This window comes from Neomonachus schauinslandi, chromosome 2, assembly GCF_002201575.2.
Source record: "Neomonachus schauinslandi chromosome 2, ASM220157v2, whole genome shotgun sequence".
Taxonomy (NCBI): domain Eukaryota; kingdom Metazoa; phylum Chordata; class Mammalia; order Carnivora; family Phocidae; genus Neomonachus; species Neomonachus schauinslandi.
In genome coordinates this window covers 201,573,685-201,592,319 of record NC_058404.1, presented here as the reverse complement: position 1 = coordinate 201,592,319, position 18,635 = coordinate 201,573,685, and the positions used below count along the sequence as shown (strand labels likewise).

General features: G+C 49.1%; 1 protein-coding gene across 1 annotated transcript in view; it reads left to right on the top strand.

The window, feature by feature from the left end:
• HTT (huntingtin) overlaps nucleotides 1-18,635 on the top strand; it is a 138,777-nt gene that overhangs the window by 91,537 nt on the left and 28,605 nt on the right. The window contains 8 exon segments of the mRNA XM_021677709.2: nucleotides 1,822-1,944; nucleotides 2,236-2,471; nucleotides 3,616-3,758; nucleotides 9,474-9,681; nucleotides 14,918-15,059; nucleotides 16,565-16,744; nucleotides 16,882-17,058; nucleotides 17,351-17,427. Of these exon segments, the coding sequence (XP_021533384.2) occupies nucleotides 1,822-1,944; nucleotides 2,236-2,471; nucleotides 3,616-3,758; nucleotides 9,474-9,681; nucleotides 14,918-15,059; nucleotides 16,565-16,744; nucleotides 16,882-17,058; nucleotides 17,351-17,427 (1,286 nt within the window).

Here is an 18,635-nt window from a genome sequence, read left to right as displayed (position 1 = left end):
TGTCTGCTGAGTTGGGGAGATGAGGAGGAGGGATCCTGGTCTGGGCGTGTGCAGCTGGCTTACCTGGGAGGCACTCTGGAGAGGCTGAGGCTGGCATTTGGGTGTACGAGTCTGCGGTTGTTGAGGTGGAGCTGAGCAGGAGGTGAACATCAGGATGGGAAGAGGTCACCAGGGGACCCTGTGTAGTTGGGAAGGAGGGGAAGGCCGAGCTCTGAGCTTAGAGGCCAGAGAGGTGAGGACAAGTCCATGGAGGAGGTGGGGAAGGAAGAGCAGGTGGGGTGGTATTGTTGAAGCCAAGAAAGGAAGGCATTTCCTGGAGGAGAGAGGGGTCAGCTTTCGGCTGCTCACAGGCTGAGCAGACGAGCTGGGAGCTGACCCTGCATTTGGCAGCCTGGTGGCCGCTGGGGAGGTTTGAGTGGGTGGAGGGTGTAGAAGCCTGTTTCAGGTGTGTTGGTGAGAGAGGAATAGGAAAGAAACGGACTCTGAGAAGGAGTAGATGTGGGGTGGCAGCCAGAGGTGGAAAGAGGGGTTAGGGCCTGTGCATATACTGAGGGCGAAGGCAGAGGGGATTGCCCTCATGGGGCTGGGGCTGGGGCTGGCCCTGGCTGTGGGCCTGGTGTACTCCTCCTGAAGACCCAGAAGAGGTAGAGCTGGTGGGGCAGGTGCAGGCCTGGGTGGAAGGCTTGGGAGTGCAGAAGCTCTCTGGATGGTTTCCTGACCGTTGAGGTAGACTCGGTGCATGTGGTGTTCACATGGGCACCTGAAAACAGTGCATCTCTGCAGACAGGTTCACTGGCTATGGACACACCCTTAGTGATGAGCAGTACCCATCACGAAGGCAGTGCTTGAACACATGGTGGGAGACACTTAGCTTGGAATATTTTGCATCCATTAAAAACGTTAGATTTTAAAACCTGTTGCCTTGGGAGTTATCCATTCCATTTTTAAGGGAAAAAAGCAGAGACATTCATAACATGATTTTTCAAATCAACTTAAACAAAAACCTCTCTACGTGTGTTTGGGTATAGGATTATAGGAACATGGAGAAAGTTAGAAATACAGTTGACCCTTGAACAACAAGGATGTTTTTCTATAAATACAGGACAGTCCTGTATGTATATTTCCTCTTCCTTATGATTTTCTTAATGACATTTTGTTTTCTTTAATTTACCGTATTGTAAGAATGCTGTATGTAATCCGTGTACAAAATATGTGTCAATCAACTGTTTCTGTTATCCGTTAGGCTTCTAGTCATCAGTAGGCTATCATTTTGGGGAAGTCAGAAGTTATACACGAATGTTCAGCTCTGTGGGGGTGGCTGCCTTTGACCCCCGTGTTGTTCAAAAGTCAATGGTACACCAGTTTATTAACATTTGTCATAATTGGCTGAGTAGGGATGGGGTGCAGGTAAAGCGAAGAAAGGAAAAGAGTTGTGTGTGATATCCCATTTAGGTAAATTCTGTATGTATAAAAAAGAGATGCATGAGAGAGGGTCCCAGAGTGTGGATGGTGATCATGTCAGAGGGCTGTGATTCCAGCGGGTTTTTCCATACTTTTAAATATTTGAATCTTTTACAGAAAATGTATGTTGTTTATATAATAAAAATCTAAATGAAAAAATTTCCCTTATGGGAAAAATGTAGCTGATATGGTGTTCTAAAAACCGTTTTCCTGGTTCACTGCTAAAGATGCTTTCAAAGGCAGGGCTGGTAATGCTTGGATGGTCAAGGTCATTTGACCTAGAGGTACCTAACTTGAGGTAGAAATGTTAACATGTTTGTTGACTTACGGGAAAACATTTGTGATGTTTAATTGCAACAGATGCACATTGATTCTCATGAAGCCCTTGGAGTGTTAAATACTTTATTTGAGATTCTGGCCCCTTCCTCCCTCCGTCCCGTGGACATGCTTTTACGGAGTATGTTTGTCACTCCAGATACAATGGTGAGTGTCTTGCCTCATGATGGCACCTTCTTTTCATGCCTGTGCAGCGGTTCATCAGAGTTACCTGGGGACTCTGTCAGGGTCATGATGGGGCCTGGGAATTTGCATTTTAAACAGGTTCCCAAATGGTATTGATGCTGCTTGTCTGGGACCACACTTTGGAACCAGTGATAATTTATTGGCTTTATTGATAGAATGGTAAAATAGGAGTAATTTTCATTCATGAAACTAGCAATCAGGAAAAAGTGTAATTCTCTTTTTACTTCAACTATCCCGTGTTTTCTCTTTTAGGCATCTGTGAGCACTGTTCAACTGTGGATCTCAGGAATCCTGGCCATTTTGAGGGTTCTCATTTCCCAGTCAACTGAAGATATTGTTCTTTCTCGTATTCAGGAGCTCTCCTTCTCCCCATATTTAATCTCCTGTCCAATAATTGATAGGTTAAGAGATGGGGACAGTACTTCAACACCGGAAGAACACAACGAAGGGAGACAAATCAAGAGTTTGCCAGAGGAAACATTTTCAAGGTATGCTCTCTATCTAAGCCTTTAACCATCCCATGGCCTTCAGGAAGCCGTAGCATTTTGCGATCAGTAAGTCTGCAATAACTCCTGGTCTTGCTTCAGCACTGCAAGTGGGGTAAAGAAGTCTGTGTGGATGTACTTTCTTTACCCGATCTGCCTCAGCTGTGGCCCTGGGTTCATGTCTCTCTTACAGCTCTGTCACGTCCCATCTCGTATCCTCGTTAAAGGCCACACAGTGGTTGACCATGGCAGTGGGGGCTAAGGCTGGCCTGACCTAGGTGCTAGCAGTAAGGATGTGTGTTGTGTTGCCTGCAAAGAGTTTAAAAATCTAAGAAAACCCACTGAAAGTCTCATTTTTATTCTCATGTGTACTGGCCATTCTAAACACAGTCAGTAATAAAATCTTTCTTCCTGCCAGGGTGACTGTTCCCACTGTGTTCCCCATGGTGTACTTGTGATATGAAATCATGTCTACCCTCACAAATTATTTGGAGGCTCCTTGAGGGCAGTAATCAAAAGTCAGGCCCAGTAAATGCTTATTGCCTAGACAAGTGTGTGTCCACCTTTGCTGGATTCAGGGCACTCAGTAAGGTAGAGCTGGTGAGATGTCCCATGAGTGTGGTTTGTGCGGATGTGCTCCTTCCAGGCAGGCCCACATAACATCCGTTTAGCCTCCCTGTCGTTGGTCATTGGTGAGGTGCCTGTGTGTTTATGGAGATAAATCCAGTAAACTTGCCCGACACCCTTTTGTTTGTAGGTTCAACCAGGTAGCCTTTGGCTCCCTCTGCTACATTTAAGCAGGTGGCTAAAATGGATGATACATTAAATTCCTACAGTGGATTGTTGTCTGGTATTTCTGTGATGCTTTATGGTTTGCAAAGCTTTAAAGAAACACTACATGTCATTTTATCCTTCTAACAGTCCTGAAGGTGATATGTTTACTGCCATCTCATAAGTGAGAAAGGTGATACACAGAGAGGGAAAGTGATTTAATACAAAGGGATGGTATTAAATGTTGCACTTTGTTTACTTAACTTTATTTATATTTTTACTTCACCTCTACCATATGTATTTTTCCAGTATATCTCATATAATTACTCTATAACAGTCACCTAATTGACTATCGGACTTTTCCCTTTCTTTGAAGGTTTCTACTACAACTAGTTGGCATTCTTTTGGAGGATATTGTTACAAAACAGCTAAAAGTGGAAATGAGTGAACAGCAACATACTTTCTATTGTCAAGAACTAGGCACTCTGCTAATGTGTCTGATCCACATCTTCAAGTCTGGTAGGTACCTCAGACTAACCTTCATAGAGCATCTGTATATTCCATGTCCTGTACTATACACTCTCAGAGGTAGGAACTTTGCTGCCCAGTGCAAGCTGTGCTGTGCTTTTTTTTTTTAAAGATTTTATTTATTTATTTGACAGAGAGAGACACAGCGAAAGAGGGAACACAAGCAGAGGGAGTGGGAGAGGGAGAAGCAGGCTTCCCGCGGAGCGGGGAGCCCGATGCGGGACTCGATCCCAGGGTCTGGGATCAAGCCCCACGTCGGACTTCCTGCTCAGTGAGGAACCTCCTTTGCCCTCCCTCCCCACCCCCCCGCTTGTGCTCTCTCTCTCTCAAATAAATAAATAAAAATCTTAAAAAAAAAAAACAAACCCAAAATGTCATATAATTAAAAAAAAAAAGAAAATGTTTTATTGGTGAAAAAAAGTAAACCTGAGGGCTTCCTCCTCTCTTAAAGATTTGGAAGCCCAAGATATTTTTGTACCTTTACATGTGATTGTGAATTTAAAAGGACAGGGAACCCAAGAGAGAAGTTACAAGAAGGCAGCCTTGTAGCATGCATCAGAAACAACCAGTCCATATTAGGATAGTCAGTGCTTTCTAAGAGGAATGAGTGTTTTCAAGAAGAATGCCTTGGCTTAGATTAAATGGATGAGAAGCTGGAAGACTTTAGTTACAGGGTACAGCTATATCTTTCTTCTTTCAGCAGGAAAAGCAAGAGGAAATTCTAATCTCTAGGAAAAATAAACAAGGAAGTCATGGTCCAAATATGAAGCAAACCAAAGTATGGCATGATTTTCATCAATTTGATTGAAACCCTTGAATTTAAATAGCTTCTTTAAGTGGCTCAGGGGTCATGACCAAGGACCTATAGAAAGAAATGTTACTCTACGTTTCTTGGCTTTGTTGGAAACTATATTCACATAATCATAAATGCTGTTTGATTTTTCAATTTTAAAGTCATTTTGTGAATAAAACATTGAAGACTTATTTACTTAATTTTGGTTTCAGAACAGAATGAAAATGTTTTTTATTTCCAAGAAAAATAAAAGGGAAACTAACCAACTTAATTTGGGAGTGGAAGGTAGAGAAAAAGGTGGAGGGATGGAAGGATCACTAATCGCATCTTGCATTGTTGGGGTTATACAGTCATATCTGAAGTTGACACAACAGGAAGTAGGGGCTACAGAGTTAACCAAATAGAACCAAAAGTGTAACTTCGGCTGATGGGTAGCATGAGTGAGGTGCATCTCCTCTCTAATAGGGTAGAGTCTGTAACCGTCACTCAGCGTGACTCCGGCAAATCCAGCAGGTTCATTTGCAGGGGAGGACTCTATCCTGTGCTAGAGCAAGAAAAGAAAAGCCTAAGAGTTCCTGGAAGTACAGAGGTCACTGTTCTCTTTAGGTATGACCACCTCAGGCACTTTCATTCTGTTGCCCTGTCAAGTATTTCCATGTTTCAGCTCTGATTTCTATGTTGGCTCTGTTCTCTGGTGGGCTTCTTCCCCATGGCAGGAAGGATGACCCCTGGCCACCTCTGGTCTCAGTCCTGGCGTGAGTCCTGTGCGTGCACGTGAGGCCCTGGGTGCTCTGGCCCACTTGGGCCAGGTGAGAGATTGGACAGCATTCATTGAGAGAGGGAGCGAGGGCTACTTCCTCACAGTAAGACAAGAGGAGCAGATGAATAATAGATGGTCTGCTGCAGGGGATAAACAGTATGTAAACAGGGGATAAAAGTATGTCAAGTCGAATTTCGGAGGTAACTGTCAGAACTAGAAACAAGACAACAATTGCCTGAAGAGGGATGGGGCAGGGCATTTGTAAAATCAGAAGACTCTCTCTACTATTGGATTTTTGAGTTGTGTACATACTACTTTCATACAAATTAAAACACATGCACCACGTATGTACCTTCAGAGCAGGAGATAGTTCTCATTTTCAGCCCTTCTTCACTTGGCAAAGATGCACCAGGTCAGCCCGCTCCGGTGCCATGTGGTCAGGAAGGCTGATGTGGCTCTTGCCTTCGTGGGGCTTGCAGTCCAGTGGGGAGGATGATGCACAGGAAGGGAGTCATGAGTCTGGATGTTGCCTGTGAAGGAAGCAAGTAGAACAGCGATAGGCAGAACGGGGGTGGGGAGGGGGAGGGAGGACAGGGTCCCTGAGAGGCGATGTTAAACTAAGGCCCAAAGGCAAGATGTTGCTGTACTCCGGCCAGACGGCCGCTGAGAGCACATAGGTGAGGGTCAGAGGGCGACCGGGGAGGTGGGCAGGGGTGGGGGTTGCGGAGAAGAGGGTGTCTTCATGGCTGCTTCATTTAACTGCTATTGCCCTTGGACAGGGGCACGGCCAGAATTTAATTATCAAGTGGACTCGAGAGTTTTAAGCTCTCCTCATTAGTAACATTGAAAGAATTTTTGTTTTGAAGAACTTCTGATTTATGCTTCACTGACGCACGTAATAAGTTTAAAGTTGAGAAAAGAATTAAGCTACATGAATAATAAGGTCATTTGTAATATGTTGGTCATTCTGATACTTGGCCATTGATTGGTTTGTGTCTGATACCAGAAGGACACCTGTTCATCTCTAAGGGCTGCTTGCTTCCCTCTTTGGACAAGAGTGACCTCTTGTGCGTCACGTGGAGTTCTGTGGCCTTCCAGGTGTATCCTGACTCACCACCCTCACTTCCTCCTGTTCCTTGTCTCAAAACTCAGGGGAGGTATTGTGTAGTCTACGGCAGCGCTGTCCACGAGAGCCTCCTGCATTGGGGAGCATTCTGTGTCTGCAGTGGTTCAGTTGCTTCCAGCCACATGGGGCTCTTGGGCACTTGGAATGTGGCTGGTGTGGATTAAGGAGATACTTTTTAATTTTAGTTAATTTTAATCGACTTAAATTTGCATGGCCCCATGTGGCTAGTGGCCGCTGTATCAGACAGGACAGGATGTGAGCGGCAGTGCGTTCTACCAAAGGGCTCTGGCCTTGGTGCTGGGCACGCGGGCTCTGCTGCGGTGTCTTTGCATGCTGTCATTTGGTTCAGTATTTGCAAATAAAGTGTGTGTTTCTAAGTGTCTTTTTCCATGTTTATTTTGACTGCATTTCTTCTAAAGATATTAGGGGGCAGAATTACTGTGTTTGATTTTGAGACAGAGTTTAAGTAAATCATCTTGTACTTTTATATAAATGAGGTGCATTTAGCATATCAAGTTGGTGATTTTTATTTATGCTTTGCTTAAACAAAGGCAGTGAATTCTAGCCCTCCACTGAAAATTGAGACCTTCGAAAACGGTTCTTCCTGCAGCAATAAGATTGACCTTGATTCAGATTCACACTTGGGCAAAGATGAGGATGGCCGCCCTGCTGGGAATCAGGGTGTTCACTGTGGGGTGTTCGCTGTGGTACACTCCCTCAGTCCTTAGAGCAGCTCTATGAAATAGTCCCCCTTTCTGCTGAAGAGAGAGTTCAGGCTCCAGAAGGTCCTATGGTAAAACAGAGATTGAAAACCCAACCATTTTGTCTTGCCCTTTGTTCGTTCTTACACACCACGCTGCTGCTCGGTTGCCAGTGGTACATGCAGTAACTCACGTTTCCAGGGCACTTCCTGCAGCCCCGGAGAGTCCAGTAACATGGGGCCGCTGCCTCCAGCCCTGCTTCCAGCACTCCTGGCCACACGTCTCTTTCAGCTCCGGGAGGGCGGGACAAGGCAAGCCTTCCTGGCTCAGGTGCTTGTCTGTGCTTTGTCACTGTCACTTGGCCCCAGGGCCCTGTCCCTTCTCCCAGGTCTCAACTCTTGGGGCTTCCCTTGCCTCCCAGTCACATCAGACATTGGCCTTCTTTCTGTCTCAGCCAGTGGTCACTGCTCAGGAGACAGGGAAGGGAGACCCCGCCCAGCGCCTCGTCCCGTCCTGGCCCAGTACCCGCGCTCCCCATGTGTTAATTAAGGTCACGTAGCTACTGTAACAAAGAGCAGCAGCATTTTGGTGGCTTGCCACAGTGGGGGGCTGTTCTTGTTTCTGTGCCCATGCGGGAGGGTGTTCCTGGTCCCTGCTGGCTCTTCTGCATGTGGAGATTCAAGACCAGGCCTCTCTTCTTCCTGGGGCTCAGCTGTCCGGGGCATTAGCACCCTGGCCTTGCTGGTTGAGGAGGACAGGGAAGGTAGAAGAGGCTTTGTTGCCTTGGACTGAAAGTGACCTATATCCCTTTTGCTTGCGTTTCTTTGGTGTACCTCTTAGCAGCCCCCACCCCATACAGGGGCTCATTCACCCTGGTGGGTGACTGCTTCCCAGCAAGAGCCTCTTGGGTAGGACAGACCCTGGGGGCAGAGCTGTAGGGATGGCAGCCAGGAGGTTCCAGGTGATGGACAGCAGAGGCAGGCGTCACGGCAGGATCAGCAGTGCCGTCAGCCTTCTGCCGAGGGCACCAGGTGGGCCAGGGGGCTTTCTAGAGCCTCCACCAGTGTGTGTGCGTCCCCACCACTCCCATGCTCTGCCCTTTCTCCATTGAGTATTCTTGGTCCTGGTTTTGATACTTGATCTCCGTTCTTTCTCTCCTGCTGTCTCTCTCCCTCTGTCTCTCTCCCTCTGTCTCTCTCTCTGACTCTACCCTCTGCCTTTCTCCCTTTCTCTCTCCCCCTTCTCTCGCTCAGTAGGGTTGTCCCCTTTGTGACCTGCCCCTGGTTATTGCTGCAGAGACGACTCGACATTGTCTACAGAGTCTGGGTTACTCCACTGACATGGCTGCCTTGGGCTCTTATGTCCATTCTCCTTCTAGTGTGTGACTTGGTGTCTTGCCCACACCTGATGATTGAACTCGTCACCTGGCATAGCTGCTTGATTCTGGCTTTTTCTTGCCAACATGCTCTGCACCATCGTGGGAGATGTTCAAACCCCAGCATCACTATGGACTCCTTCCTGCCCCAGTGAACTGTCTGACTTCTTCTCTGCTCACGGCCCCTCTGGAGGCCATGCGACCTTTCCTAGCAGCCCTCTGGCAGCAGCCCCGGTTGGTGGTCCTTTGCTCTGCCCAGTGCCGTACTGAGCCCTTCACTCAGGTTTTACTCTGTGATCCTGTTGCAGCCCTGTGAGCAGCTACTGCTCTTAATTCCATTTTGCAATGAGAAAACTAAGACCCCAGGTAATGTACAGCGAGGGCCGAGTAAATGGTAGAGCCACAGCTCCGACCACGGCTTGCTGTCCTCTGTTGAGTAAAACCCCATACCTGTAGTCTGTCATTCCCTCTTCTCTGTGCCCGGGCTCCCCATTCCTCCACAGCAGCACCTGCCTCTTCCCTCGGGGCCATTGGCCCCACAGGGAGCCCACACAGTAATGCAGGGCACAGAGGACCGGGCCCAGCTCATGCCCTCTTCCTCCGGACACTTGCTGTGGCCCACGAGGAGGTGTTTGTTGTGGCAGGAGTAGGGCGTGGTGAGGGTCCTGCCCCACCTGCCAGAGCAGACTCGGCCCCCCGGCCCGGCCCTGTGGAGGCCTCGCCGTCCCAGGGGCGCCGAGTGCAGGCCACCTGCTCCTCCACGGAACTCCTGGACAGCTTGCTCCCGGCAGTGGGGAGAAGGCCCGGGAGAGTAAGAATGTTAGCATCTGGGCTCTGAACGTGTGGCTCTGGGAAGGAGCTGAGGGTGTGTCTTTTTGTGGAAGATCTTCCTGCGGCCACAACGAGCAGCCCGACGTTTGCCTCTCAGTTGTACTTTTGGTTGGTTTCTAGGAATGTTCCGGAGAATCACGGCGGCTGCCTCGAGACTCTTCGCGGCGGACCACGCCGACGGCACTTTCTACGGCCTGGAGAGGCTGAATGCGCGCGTGCGCACCATGCTGCCCACGCACCCAGCGCTCGTGCTGCTCTGGTGCCAGATCCTGCTGCTCGTCAGCCACACCGACTACCGCTGGTGGGCAGAGGTGCAGCAGACCCCCAGGTATGTCCACCCGGCACCCCAGGCGGCCTGCTCCCGTGCGCTGGGGCGCGGGGCCACTCGAGGTTTGGCCCTGTTTCCGTGAGGCCTTGTGTGGATTGTGCTGCCGGCAAGCCTTCCTCTCGTGGACACTGTGCTGCAGGGAAAATGTGCTCAGACCGAAGGCGTTCAGAGTAGCCGCTGCTTTCCAAGTGCGGTTTCTTTGACACGGTTCCTCTTGAAGGTCATTCTTGTCACGCTGTGTCCCTCCTGCTAGGCTCTCGTCCTTAAATTGCTTCCAGAGCCAGACATGTTGCAATGTCTTAACTTCGTTATAAGTTAAATGTGGTTCTGGTTATTCTTAGATAATGAAGTAATTACTGAGCAACATTTCAAAACTGCTTGGAAATACCCTATTTTTTGTCATTCACAAAGACTTATTAAGTATCTGGGGGTGACCCCCTTTTTGCAAAAAAGTTTTCAGGGTTAAGCCTTGATTTCTGGGCACTGTCCTGCTCAGACATTTGCACACATGTGGGAATAGAAGCTTTGCCGCCCCTCTGCCAAGCTGAGTCCTCAGTGCAGAGTTTCTGGAAGGCTCAAGGGCCCATGGTGAGTAGAGAAAGCAAGGGCTGCAGGGCGGAGGTCAGCTCCTCTCTGCTCAGTGTGAAAAGGCTGAGCTGTGTGAGGCCTGGGGTCCTAGTTGGGCCACTCCATTGCATTCAGCTGGAAAATCCAGTGTCAGTAGGCACCTTTCAATGTCTGTTCTGTGCTATATGCCATGGGATATGCAAAGAAAAATAATATGCATTTTCTGCCCTCCACATGCTTATATTTAGTCGGGACAGACTGGTGAAAACATTGGAAATGCTTCAAGAACATGACCTGCTGTAAGAGTGGGGAACAGAAAATGATTGTCTGCTTCAGTGCTTCTTCAGTGTACATATAAATCCACCGGCAAGCTTATTAAAATCAGGTTCTTATCCAGCAGATCACTGGGGAAGCCTTGGGACTCTGCTTTTCTGCCAGGCTCCTGGGTGGTGCCGATGCTCTCGTCCACGGAACACACTCCAGGCCAGGCCCTGAGTCCTTGAGGAGTGTGCCTCAGAGCCACCAGGGAGCTTGTTCCAGGGACCAGGACTGTGACCCAACCCACCACCAGACCTGGCAGCTGGGTACCTTAGGAATTAGGATCCTGGGCTCTCGTGTTCTCAGAGTCTCCCCGGGAAACTCCCATGGGCACCCAAGATTGAGTTGTGCTGGGCAAGACTTCGTGGGGTGGGGCCTGAGTTAGCTGCTGATGGTAGCAGGTATGTGTAGGTGCACAGAAGGTGAGAAATTGTCCATTACCCCAGTGATTACCCCAGTGGGTATGTGAGCCAGTGAGTTTCCTCCCCTCCCTCCTCCCTTCTACCTCTCCCACCTCCTCTTCCTCCTCGTCCTCCTTTTGATGGCTGGTGAGTGGTGAGGGCAGAGGGACCTAGAGTGGGTTCAAGAGGAAGTGGGAGGGTGGACCCCAGTCTGATGATAAACGGAAGGGCCTTCCACAGATCTGGGGGATAAAACATCCAGAAAGAACACTATTGAGATAATGGAGGGAATTTGAATGTGAGTTCTAGGGGACCTGTTGTTTTGTGGTGATGAGTTCTCAGGGGACCCCTGCTGAACTACTTAGGGGCAAGTGTCTTCACCCGCGAGTACTCTCAGGTGGTACAGGCCAAAAAGTGTGCGTGCATAGAGTGCATATGTGTGTATGTGCAGAGTGTGTGTGTGTAGAGTATATGCGTGGGTGTGAGTGCACGCGTGTGTAGAGTATATGCGTACATGTGTGCATGTGTGTGTGGAGTGTGTGCGTACGTATGTGCGTGTGTGTGGAGTATGCATATGGTGCACGTGTGTGTAGAGTATGCGTACGTGTGAGTGCGCACGTGTGTGGAGTATGCATACATGTGAGTGCGTGTGTGGAGTGCGCGTGTGTGTGTGTGGTGTGTACATGTGTGAGCATATGTGTGCATAGTGTGCGTGTGTGTGCACACAAAGGTGGCAGCATATTAGTGGTTGACTCTAGGTGAAGAGGGTTTGTTCATTGAATTAATCTTTCAGCTTTTCTATTGGTTTGAAAGTTTTCAAAGTAAAAGTTAAAAAAGATCACGGAAGTAGGGACATTTTGGACCACGGAGCTCTGGACAATTCACAGGAGGAGGTGTGCTCCAGAGGGGAGGAGATGTGGGAAATGGGGTCACGAGTTCCTCACCAACACTCGATGTCACGGGGGCTTTCCCTTCTTGCCCTTGTAGTGGATGCAGGGCACTGCTTCTTGTGGTTTTCACTTGCATTTCGCTGATTCGCTGATAACATGGTAACATAAAGGTAATCATGTTTTCATGTGCTTATTGGCCATTTGTGTATCTTATATTGTAAAGTATGTATTCAATATTCGCCGGTTTTTTGAAATTTGGCTCTTATCTTGTTATTGAGTTGTAAATTTTTTATATATTCTGAATCTAAGTAAATGTTTTCTCTCCCATCTGTGGTTTGCCATCTTATTTTTTTAATGGTTTCTTTGGAAGAGCAGAATTTTTAAATTTTTATGAAATCAAGTGTGTCATTTTTTCTGTTTCATTCTCTCTCTCTTCAATCCAAGAAATGTTTGCCTACCCCAGGATCATGATTTTCTTCTATGGTTTCTTCTGGAACTTGCGTAGCTTTAGTGTTTACCATTCCAAGTTAATTTTTGTGTATGACAAAGCGTGAGGGTGAAGAGTCATCTCCCCACCCCACCCCCCCCAAAGGGCGGTTCTTTCAGTGTATTTTGTGAAAAAGACTGTGCTTTCTCTCTTGAGTTCCCTTGGCACTTTTCTCGGAGCACAGTGTGGCTCAGACGTGCGGACCTTGTGGACTCTGCTCACGCCCCCGATCGGCGTCTCCACCGTCACGGCAGCACCCACACCGCCGCCACCACGTCGTCACCCCGGCTGCCGTGCCCGTTCCCCCGCTCTTCTTTACTTCCAGAATAGTTTTGGCTCCTGTAGTTTCTTTGTATGTCCACGTTTATGTTTTAGAATCAGGTTGCGTCTACAAACGAGCTCACTGGCCTCTTGACTGAGCTTGCCGCTGGTCCGGGATTGAGGGAGCACTGGCGTCCAGCGTCCAGTCTTTCAGTCTTCGAACATAGTCTCTCTCCGGGTATTTCGGTCTCTCATTTGCCACAACAATATCTCATAGTGTGTCGTGTGCAAGCATTATTCGTATCTTACACATTTCATGTTTTGGAATGCTGTTTTAAATGGTACGTGGAAAAGTGTTTTGTTTCCCATGGTGTGCTGCTGGTTTATAGACGTGCATTTGGTTTTGTGTACTGACCTCACATCCTGAGACCCGGCCCAGCTCATGCAGCATCCCCAGGAGGCTTTTGTGGGCTCTGGAGGGTTCTCTGTGAACACATGCCTATCATCCACAGGTCAAGACTTTTCCTTTCTTCCTTCCCCACCCGTATTCCTCTTGTTCTCTTCTCTCCTTCAGGACACTGACCAGGCCCTCCAGACAGGGCTGGCCTCCATTTTTCTTTATTTGTAGAGTCGGTAGATAGATGCAGCTCTGCACGACGGTGACCTCCCCAGCTTGCACAGGCAGGCTCTCGGGCAAGCAGAGAAGCTGTACTCTGGCCGCACGGCCCCAGGAAGCACCCGCGGCTGCCACAGCAGGGTCTGCTCCTGTCTGCTGCTTGTTTGGGGAGCTCTGTTTTCATTGATTTGTTTCCAGTCTGTCTGGCCTTCCGGTGGCCCCTTTCGGTCTTGCACGTGCCATGGCACTGGGGCTGTGGTGTGGCCACGCGTCAGTTCTGAGGCCTGGATTTGGGGCGTTTGTTCACCATCAGTATCTAGCCGCATCTGTCCTGAGGTCTCCGGGGCTTGCCCCCTACAAGCTGGGGCTCAGTTTGGATTGACGTGGGTTGACATTCAAATCCTGCCGCTGGATTTGGACTGCAAGTTCTGCCCCCTCTCCTGCAGAGGCTCCCTTGTAGCGCGTACCATTGTGAAATGTGGGGCTGGCCGGAGGGCTGAGGAGAGGAGGTGTTTCTGTTGGTTGGTTTTTCATTGACCTATGACTTACACTACAGGGAAACACACTCTTTTGTACCAAATATTGTCAGGTGAACAATGCCACAGTCACAATTCAGGACGGTTCCATGACTTCGGAAGGTCCCCTGTGTCCTCTGTGGCCACCCCCTCCCCCAGCCACTGGTCCGTGCTCCGTCCCTGTGTTCAGCCCGTTGCACAGTACGCCCTATGGATGAGTCATATGGGTCTGTAGCCTTTTGAGTCTGGCTTCGTCAGTTAGCGCAGGATATTTAAAGCTCATTTATGGCCTTGCACGGATCAGTGGTTTGTTCTTTGGACTGGCGAGTAGTATTCTGTCATACGGATAACAACGCGGGTGCGTCCACTCACCAGGTGAGAAAAGGGACATTGCAGTTGGAAAATTTTTTTCATCTGTAGACTATTTTATACCAGTTGCTCTTGTAAATCCCAAGGTGTTGTAGGAAAAGTTGAGACATTTCAGAATATTCTTGTCTTCTTGTGACCTCTGTCCCCAGTAAGCCTTAGCAGAGATGCACAGGCTCTTTGTTGCCGAGGGACGGGTATTGTCCTCAGACTCTTCCGTCAGGGGCTGTTCTCAGGTGTGGCGACACCTGTCGGAGGACTTATGACCGCTTCGAGGGTCCCCGAGGGTGTAACCTGTCGACTGAGAAGTGAAGTAACCTTCACGAGCGGGGAATGAGTTTTGCGGCCGTACTTTCAGACAGGGCTTGCGTGGCGGCACGTACCAGTGGGCAGGTGAGGGTGGCAACATTTCCCCAGCAATGGTGCAGTGAAATCCGACTGCGTACAGGCTTTCTCCCGGCGGTGGGCAGCGTTCTGCAGACCCACACTGGGAATCCTGAACATAGTTGCTATGTTTTCCGGCGCAGTTGGTGAGAGCCCGGTGCCTGAGTGCCGATCAAAGGTGCGGCTTCATGGCAGGTTCTGCCTTAAGTCAAGCATTTGACTGTTTGCTGGTGAGATCTCTGTGTTCTTTTGATGTCCATACGTGCTTTGCCCCGGCTCAGAAGTAGGTCGCTGAGAGTGTGCATCACATCCTGTCGCCGCAGTGCAGTCCATCTGCTCTAGCCCTGGAACTGAGCTTCTGGTCGTCTTTAGCTTTGAAGATAAGCTCGCTCTTGCCCTGGAAACGTCAGTGCGTCTGTTGCTCCCTCCAGGAGACGCAGTCTGTCCAGTACGAAGTCACTCAGCCCCCAGATGCCTGGAGAGGAGGAGGACCCCGATGCAGCCTGCAAGCTTGGGGTGTGCAATAGAGAAATAGTGCGAAGGGGAGCGCTCATTCTCTTCTGCGATTATGTCGTAAGTCCTGGCGGGGCGGGGGCCGGAGGGCACCGGTGTGCGTGATGCTGTGCAGAGCGACCTCCCGCCGCCATTGGCACAGGGCTGTAGTGAGCGTTGCGTCCTGCTCCGTCCGGTCACGGACGTGGAGGTCTGTCTGCAGAGGGTTTCACTCAGCTGTCGCCTCTTGGGCGAGTGTGACTTGGAGTGGAGTTCTGATTTAAACGCTGTTTACCATCTGTGCAGAGGGTGTTGGTGTCCACTGTTGCATTTTAAATGACTTCTTGTTGGAATGCCATCTTTAAAAAAATTACTTTTGTAGAGTTTTTGACCATAAAACTAGCATCCCACGTTTAACATAGAAAATTGACAAAAACCAATAAACAGAAGAAAATACAGTCTCCTTGTAATTGCATTACTCAGAAAACCTGTTGCGGCATTTTGGCTGCGATTTGGTGCTTTTTCTCTACCCATAACAGCACACGTGTTTCTTTGGCACAGACATGGCACCATATTCATACTGTTTTCACACAGCAAAGTGTGTGATGTTCTCAGTTGGGAAAGGAAGGGGAATCCTTCAAGCAACTGGTTGTTATCATACAGATTTTTGTTGCTATTTTTTATTGATACTCATTTTTTTATTTACATTCTTTATGTTGAAATAGTTTTTCTATCTTGTTCTACTTCTGAGAAATGATTTAGTATAATTGTATAATGCCGTCTTTCACAGAAATGTAAGAAAAATATTAATTTTATAAGTTAATACTATCAAATTACTCCACATGGAAAATATTACTCATTAACTAGATGTCAAAGAATTGATTTCATTTTACAATTTCTGCCTAGAAGGATTATGAGTTAAGATGAAAAGGCAACACACATATTCAAAGATGGATATTTCTTTCCTTATAAATCTTAAAATTTCTCTCTTTAATATCCATTTGATTAGTGGAATCTATTCATATTTTGGATTCAGGAATTCTGTCAAAACTGTGGCAGTTACAGGGAGCCCATTTTCTCCACTGACCTGTCACAGGACTGGGGAAGGAGAACTGGGGAGCACTCTCGTTAGGCCAGACCAAAGCCTGGACAGAGCAGGGTCTGCTGTGTGTCATCTGCTCTCGCTTCACGGCAGGGGGGTCCCATCACCTGAGGGCAGGGCGGTGCTGCCCCTGCCATTCCGCTGCCCTGGGGTCACTGGTCCTTGCCAGGCACCCTGGGCCTTGCTCCGCTCCTCCTCTGGCCCTTGGCCAGGGTCCCTGGGAGCTGGGCTGGAGCATCACATTTCCCTGGCGGGCGGGGTCTGTCCTCCAGCAGCTTTGGCTACAGTGTAGGGTTGAAGGTGACAGATCCTGTGAAGTGAGTTCTGACCCTGATGATTATTGGTGGTCAAACACTAGATAGTTTCAGTTAGGATTATAATTTGGAATTTGTCTTCCCCTTCCTACTTCTGGCCTTTTCTATGGCATCCATGTCTGTTCTGTCCTTGTCGACTTGAGAATGAGTCTGTCACTCTTTCTCCTCAGTGTCAGAACCTACACGATTCAGAGCACCTAACATGGCTCATTGTGAATCACATCCAGGACCTGATCAGTCTATCCCACGAGCCCCCCGTGCAGGATTTTATCAGTGCTGTTCATCGGAACTCCGCTGCCAGTGGCCTCTTCATCCAGGCAATTCAGTCTCGTTGTGAAAACCTTTCAACCGTAAGTCTCCCTGGTGCCAACTGTGGCCAGTCAGGGTTTTTTTTCCACCTTAAAAATGTACTATCGGAATTGGTAAACTGCTGACTTCCAGTTGGCCAAACTTGTGCTCTTGTTGCTTTCCTTCTGCCCATCGCCAGCCTACCACCCTGAAGAAGACGCTTCAGTGCTTAGAAGGGATCCACCTCAGCCAGTCGGGCGCTGTGTTAATACTGTATGTGGACAAGCTTTTGTGCACTCCGTTCCGTGTGCTGGCTCGCATGGTCGACACTCTGGCCTGTCGCCGGGTGGAAATGCTTCTGGCTGCAAATTTACAGGTACTAGAAAAACACTGACGCTAATTTTTACTGAGAACTTAGCCGGGCAGGCAAAACAGTTGCCTGGTTTTTTCCTCCACAGGCATATTCTTCACACGCCACTGCGAGAAACATGTATAAGATGTATGAGTTGGTCATTCCTTGTGTGCCTGATATGAGCGCTTCCTGTACGTTCCTCTCTGCCTTTGCTACAATAAAGTGTACATGTCACTCTTTCCCTCCTAAACGAGCGCAAGGTGGTTTTGATTCGTTCCATGTTACACACTTGCTGATGTGCTGTTGTCTACTTCAGAGCAGCACGGCCCAGCTGCCAGTGGAGGAGCTCAGCAGGATCCAGGAATACCTTCAGAGCAGCGGCCTGGCTCACAGGTAATGCTACAACCAGGCGTTCCTTGCTTTTGGATAGACTTAGATTTGTACGGGAACGAGCTCGGGATGAGAGATTGATGTGCTTTGTAGATGAGCTCACTGTGGAAAGACCCTAATAGAAAGCCTTCCTAAATTAAACAAAATGTGCTCTCACTTGATAAAAAGTGAGGTGAAGTGACAGCACCACCTGTACCGTGGTAATAGGGACATGCCTGCATCCTGTTGGCTGGTCGAGGCCCGACGTGTCCAGATTGCCCGTCCGCCCACCTGTGACGCAGGAGAATGCGAGTCATCAGCGTGATCTTAGCCAAATCAAAGCATGTACCTAGCTGCTGCGTAAGACTGAGCAAATCTGAAAGGCGTTACCTAGTTCTTCGCATGCAAAAATTATAGCTGCATCTTGTTAAAATGTGATTTCTTCCTAGTATCTGTCACCTCGTTCTGCTGCATAACCTTTTAGAAGCCTTTATCAGAAATCATGACGTCTGTTATGTTTCCACAAGTAAATACATTTTACCTTTAAATTTCACCTTCTTCCCTCCACGTGGGGGAAGATGTGTGTGTGCGCGCTCGTGTCTGTGTGTGTGCGTGCGCTCGCATCTGTGTGTGTTGTGTGTGCGAGCTCGCATCTGTGTGCGCGCGCTCACGTCTGTGTGTGCGTGTGTGCGCGCGCTCGCGTCTGTGTGTGCGTGTGTGTGCGAGCTCGCGTCTGTGTGCGTGCGCTCGCGCCTGTGCGTGTGCGCGTGCGCTTGCGTCTGTGTGTGCGTGCGCTTGCACCTGTGTGTGCGCGCTCACGTGTGTGTGTTGTGTGCGCGTTCGCGTCTGTGTGTGCGCACGCTCGCGTCTGTGTGTGTGCAAGCTCACGTCTGTGTGTGCGAGCTCGTGTCTGTGTGTGTGTGCACTCGCATCTGTGTGTGTGTGCGTGCTCGCATCTGTGTGTGCGCTCGCGTCTGTGTGTTTGCGCGCTTGCGTCTGTGTGCACGCTCGCGTCTGTGTGTTTGCGCGCTCGCGTCTGTGTGCACGCTCGCGTCTTTGTGTGCATGTGTGCACGAGCTCGCGTCTGTGTGTGTGCGTGCACTCGCGTCTGTGCGTGTGTGTGCGCGCACTCGCGTCTGTGTGTGTGTGCGCACGCTCGCGTCTGTGTGTGTGCGTGAGCTCGCATCTGTGTGTGTTGTGTGTGCGAGCTTGCGTCTGTGCGCGCGCTCGCG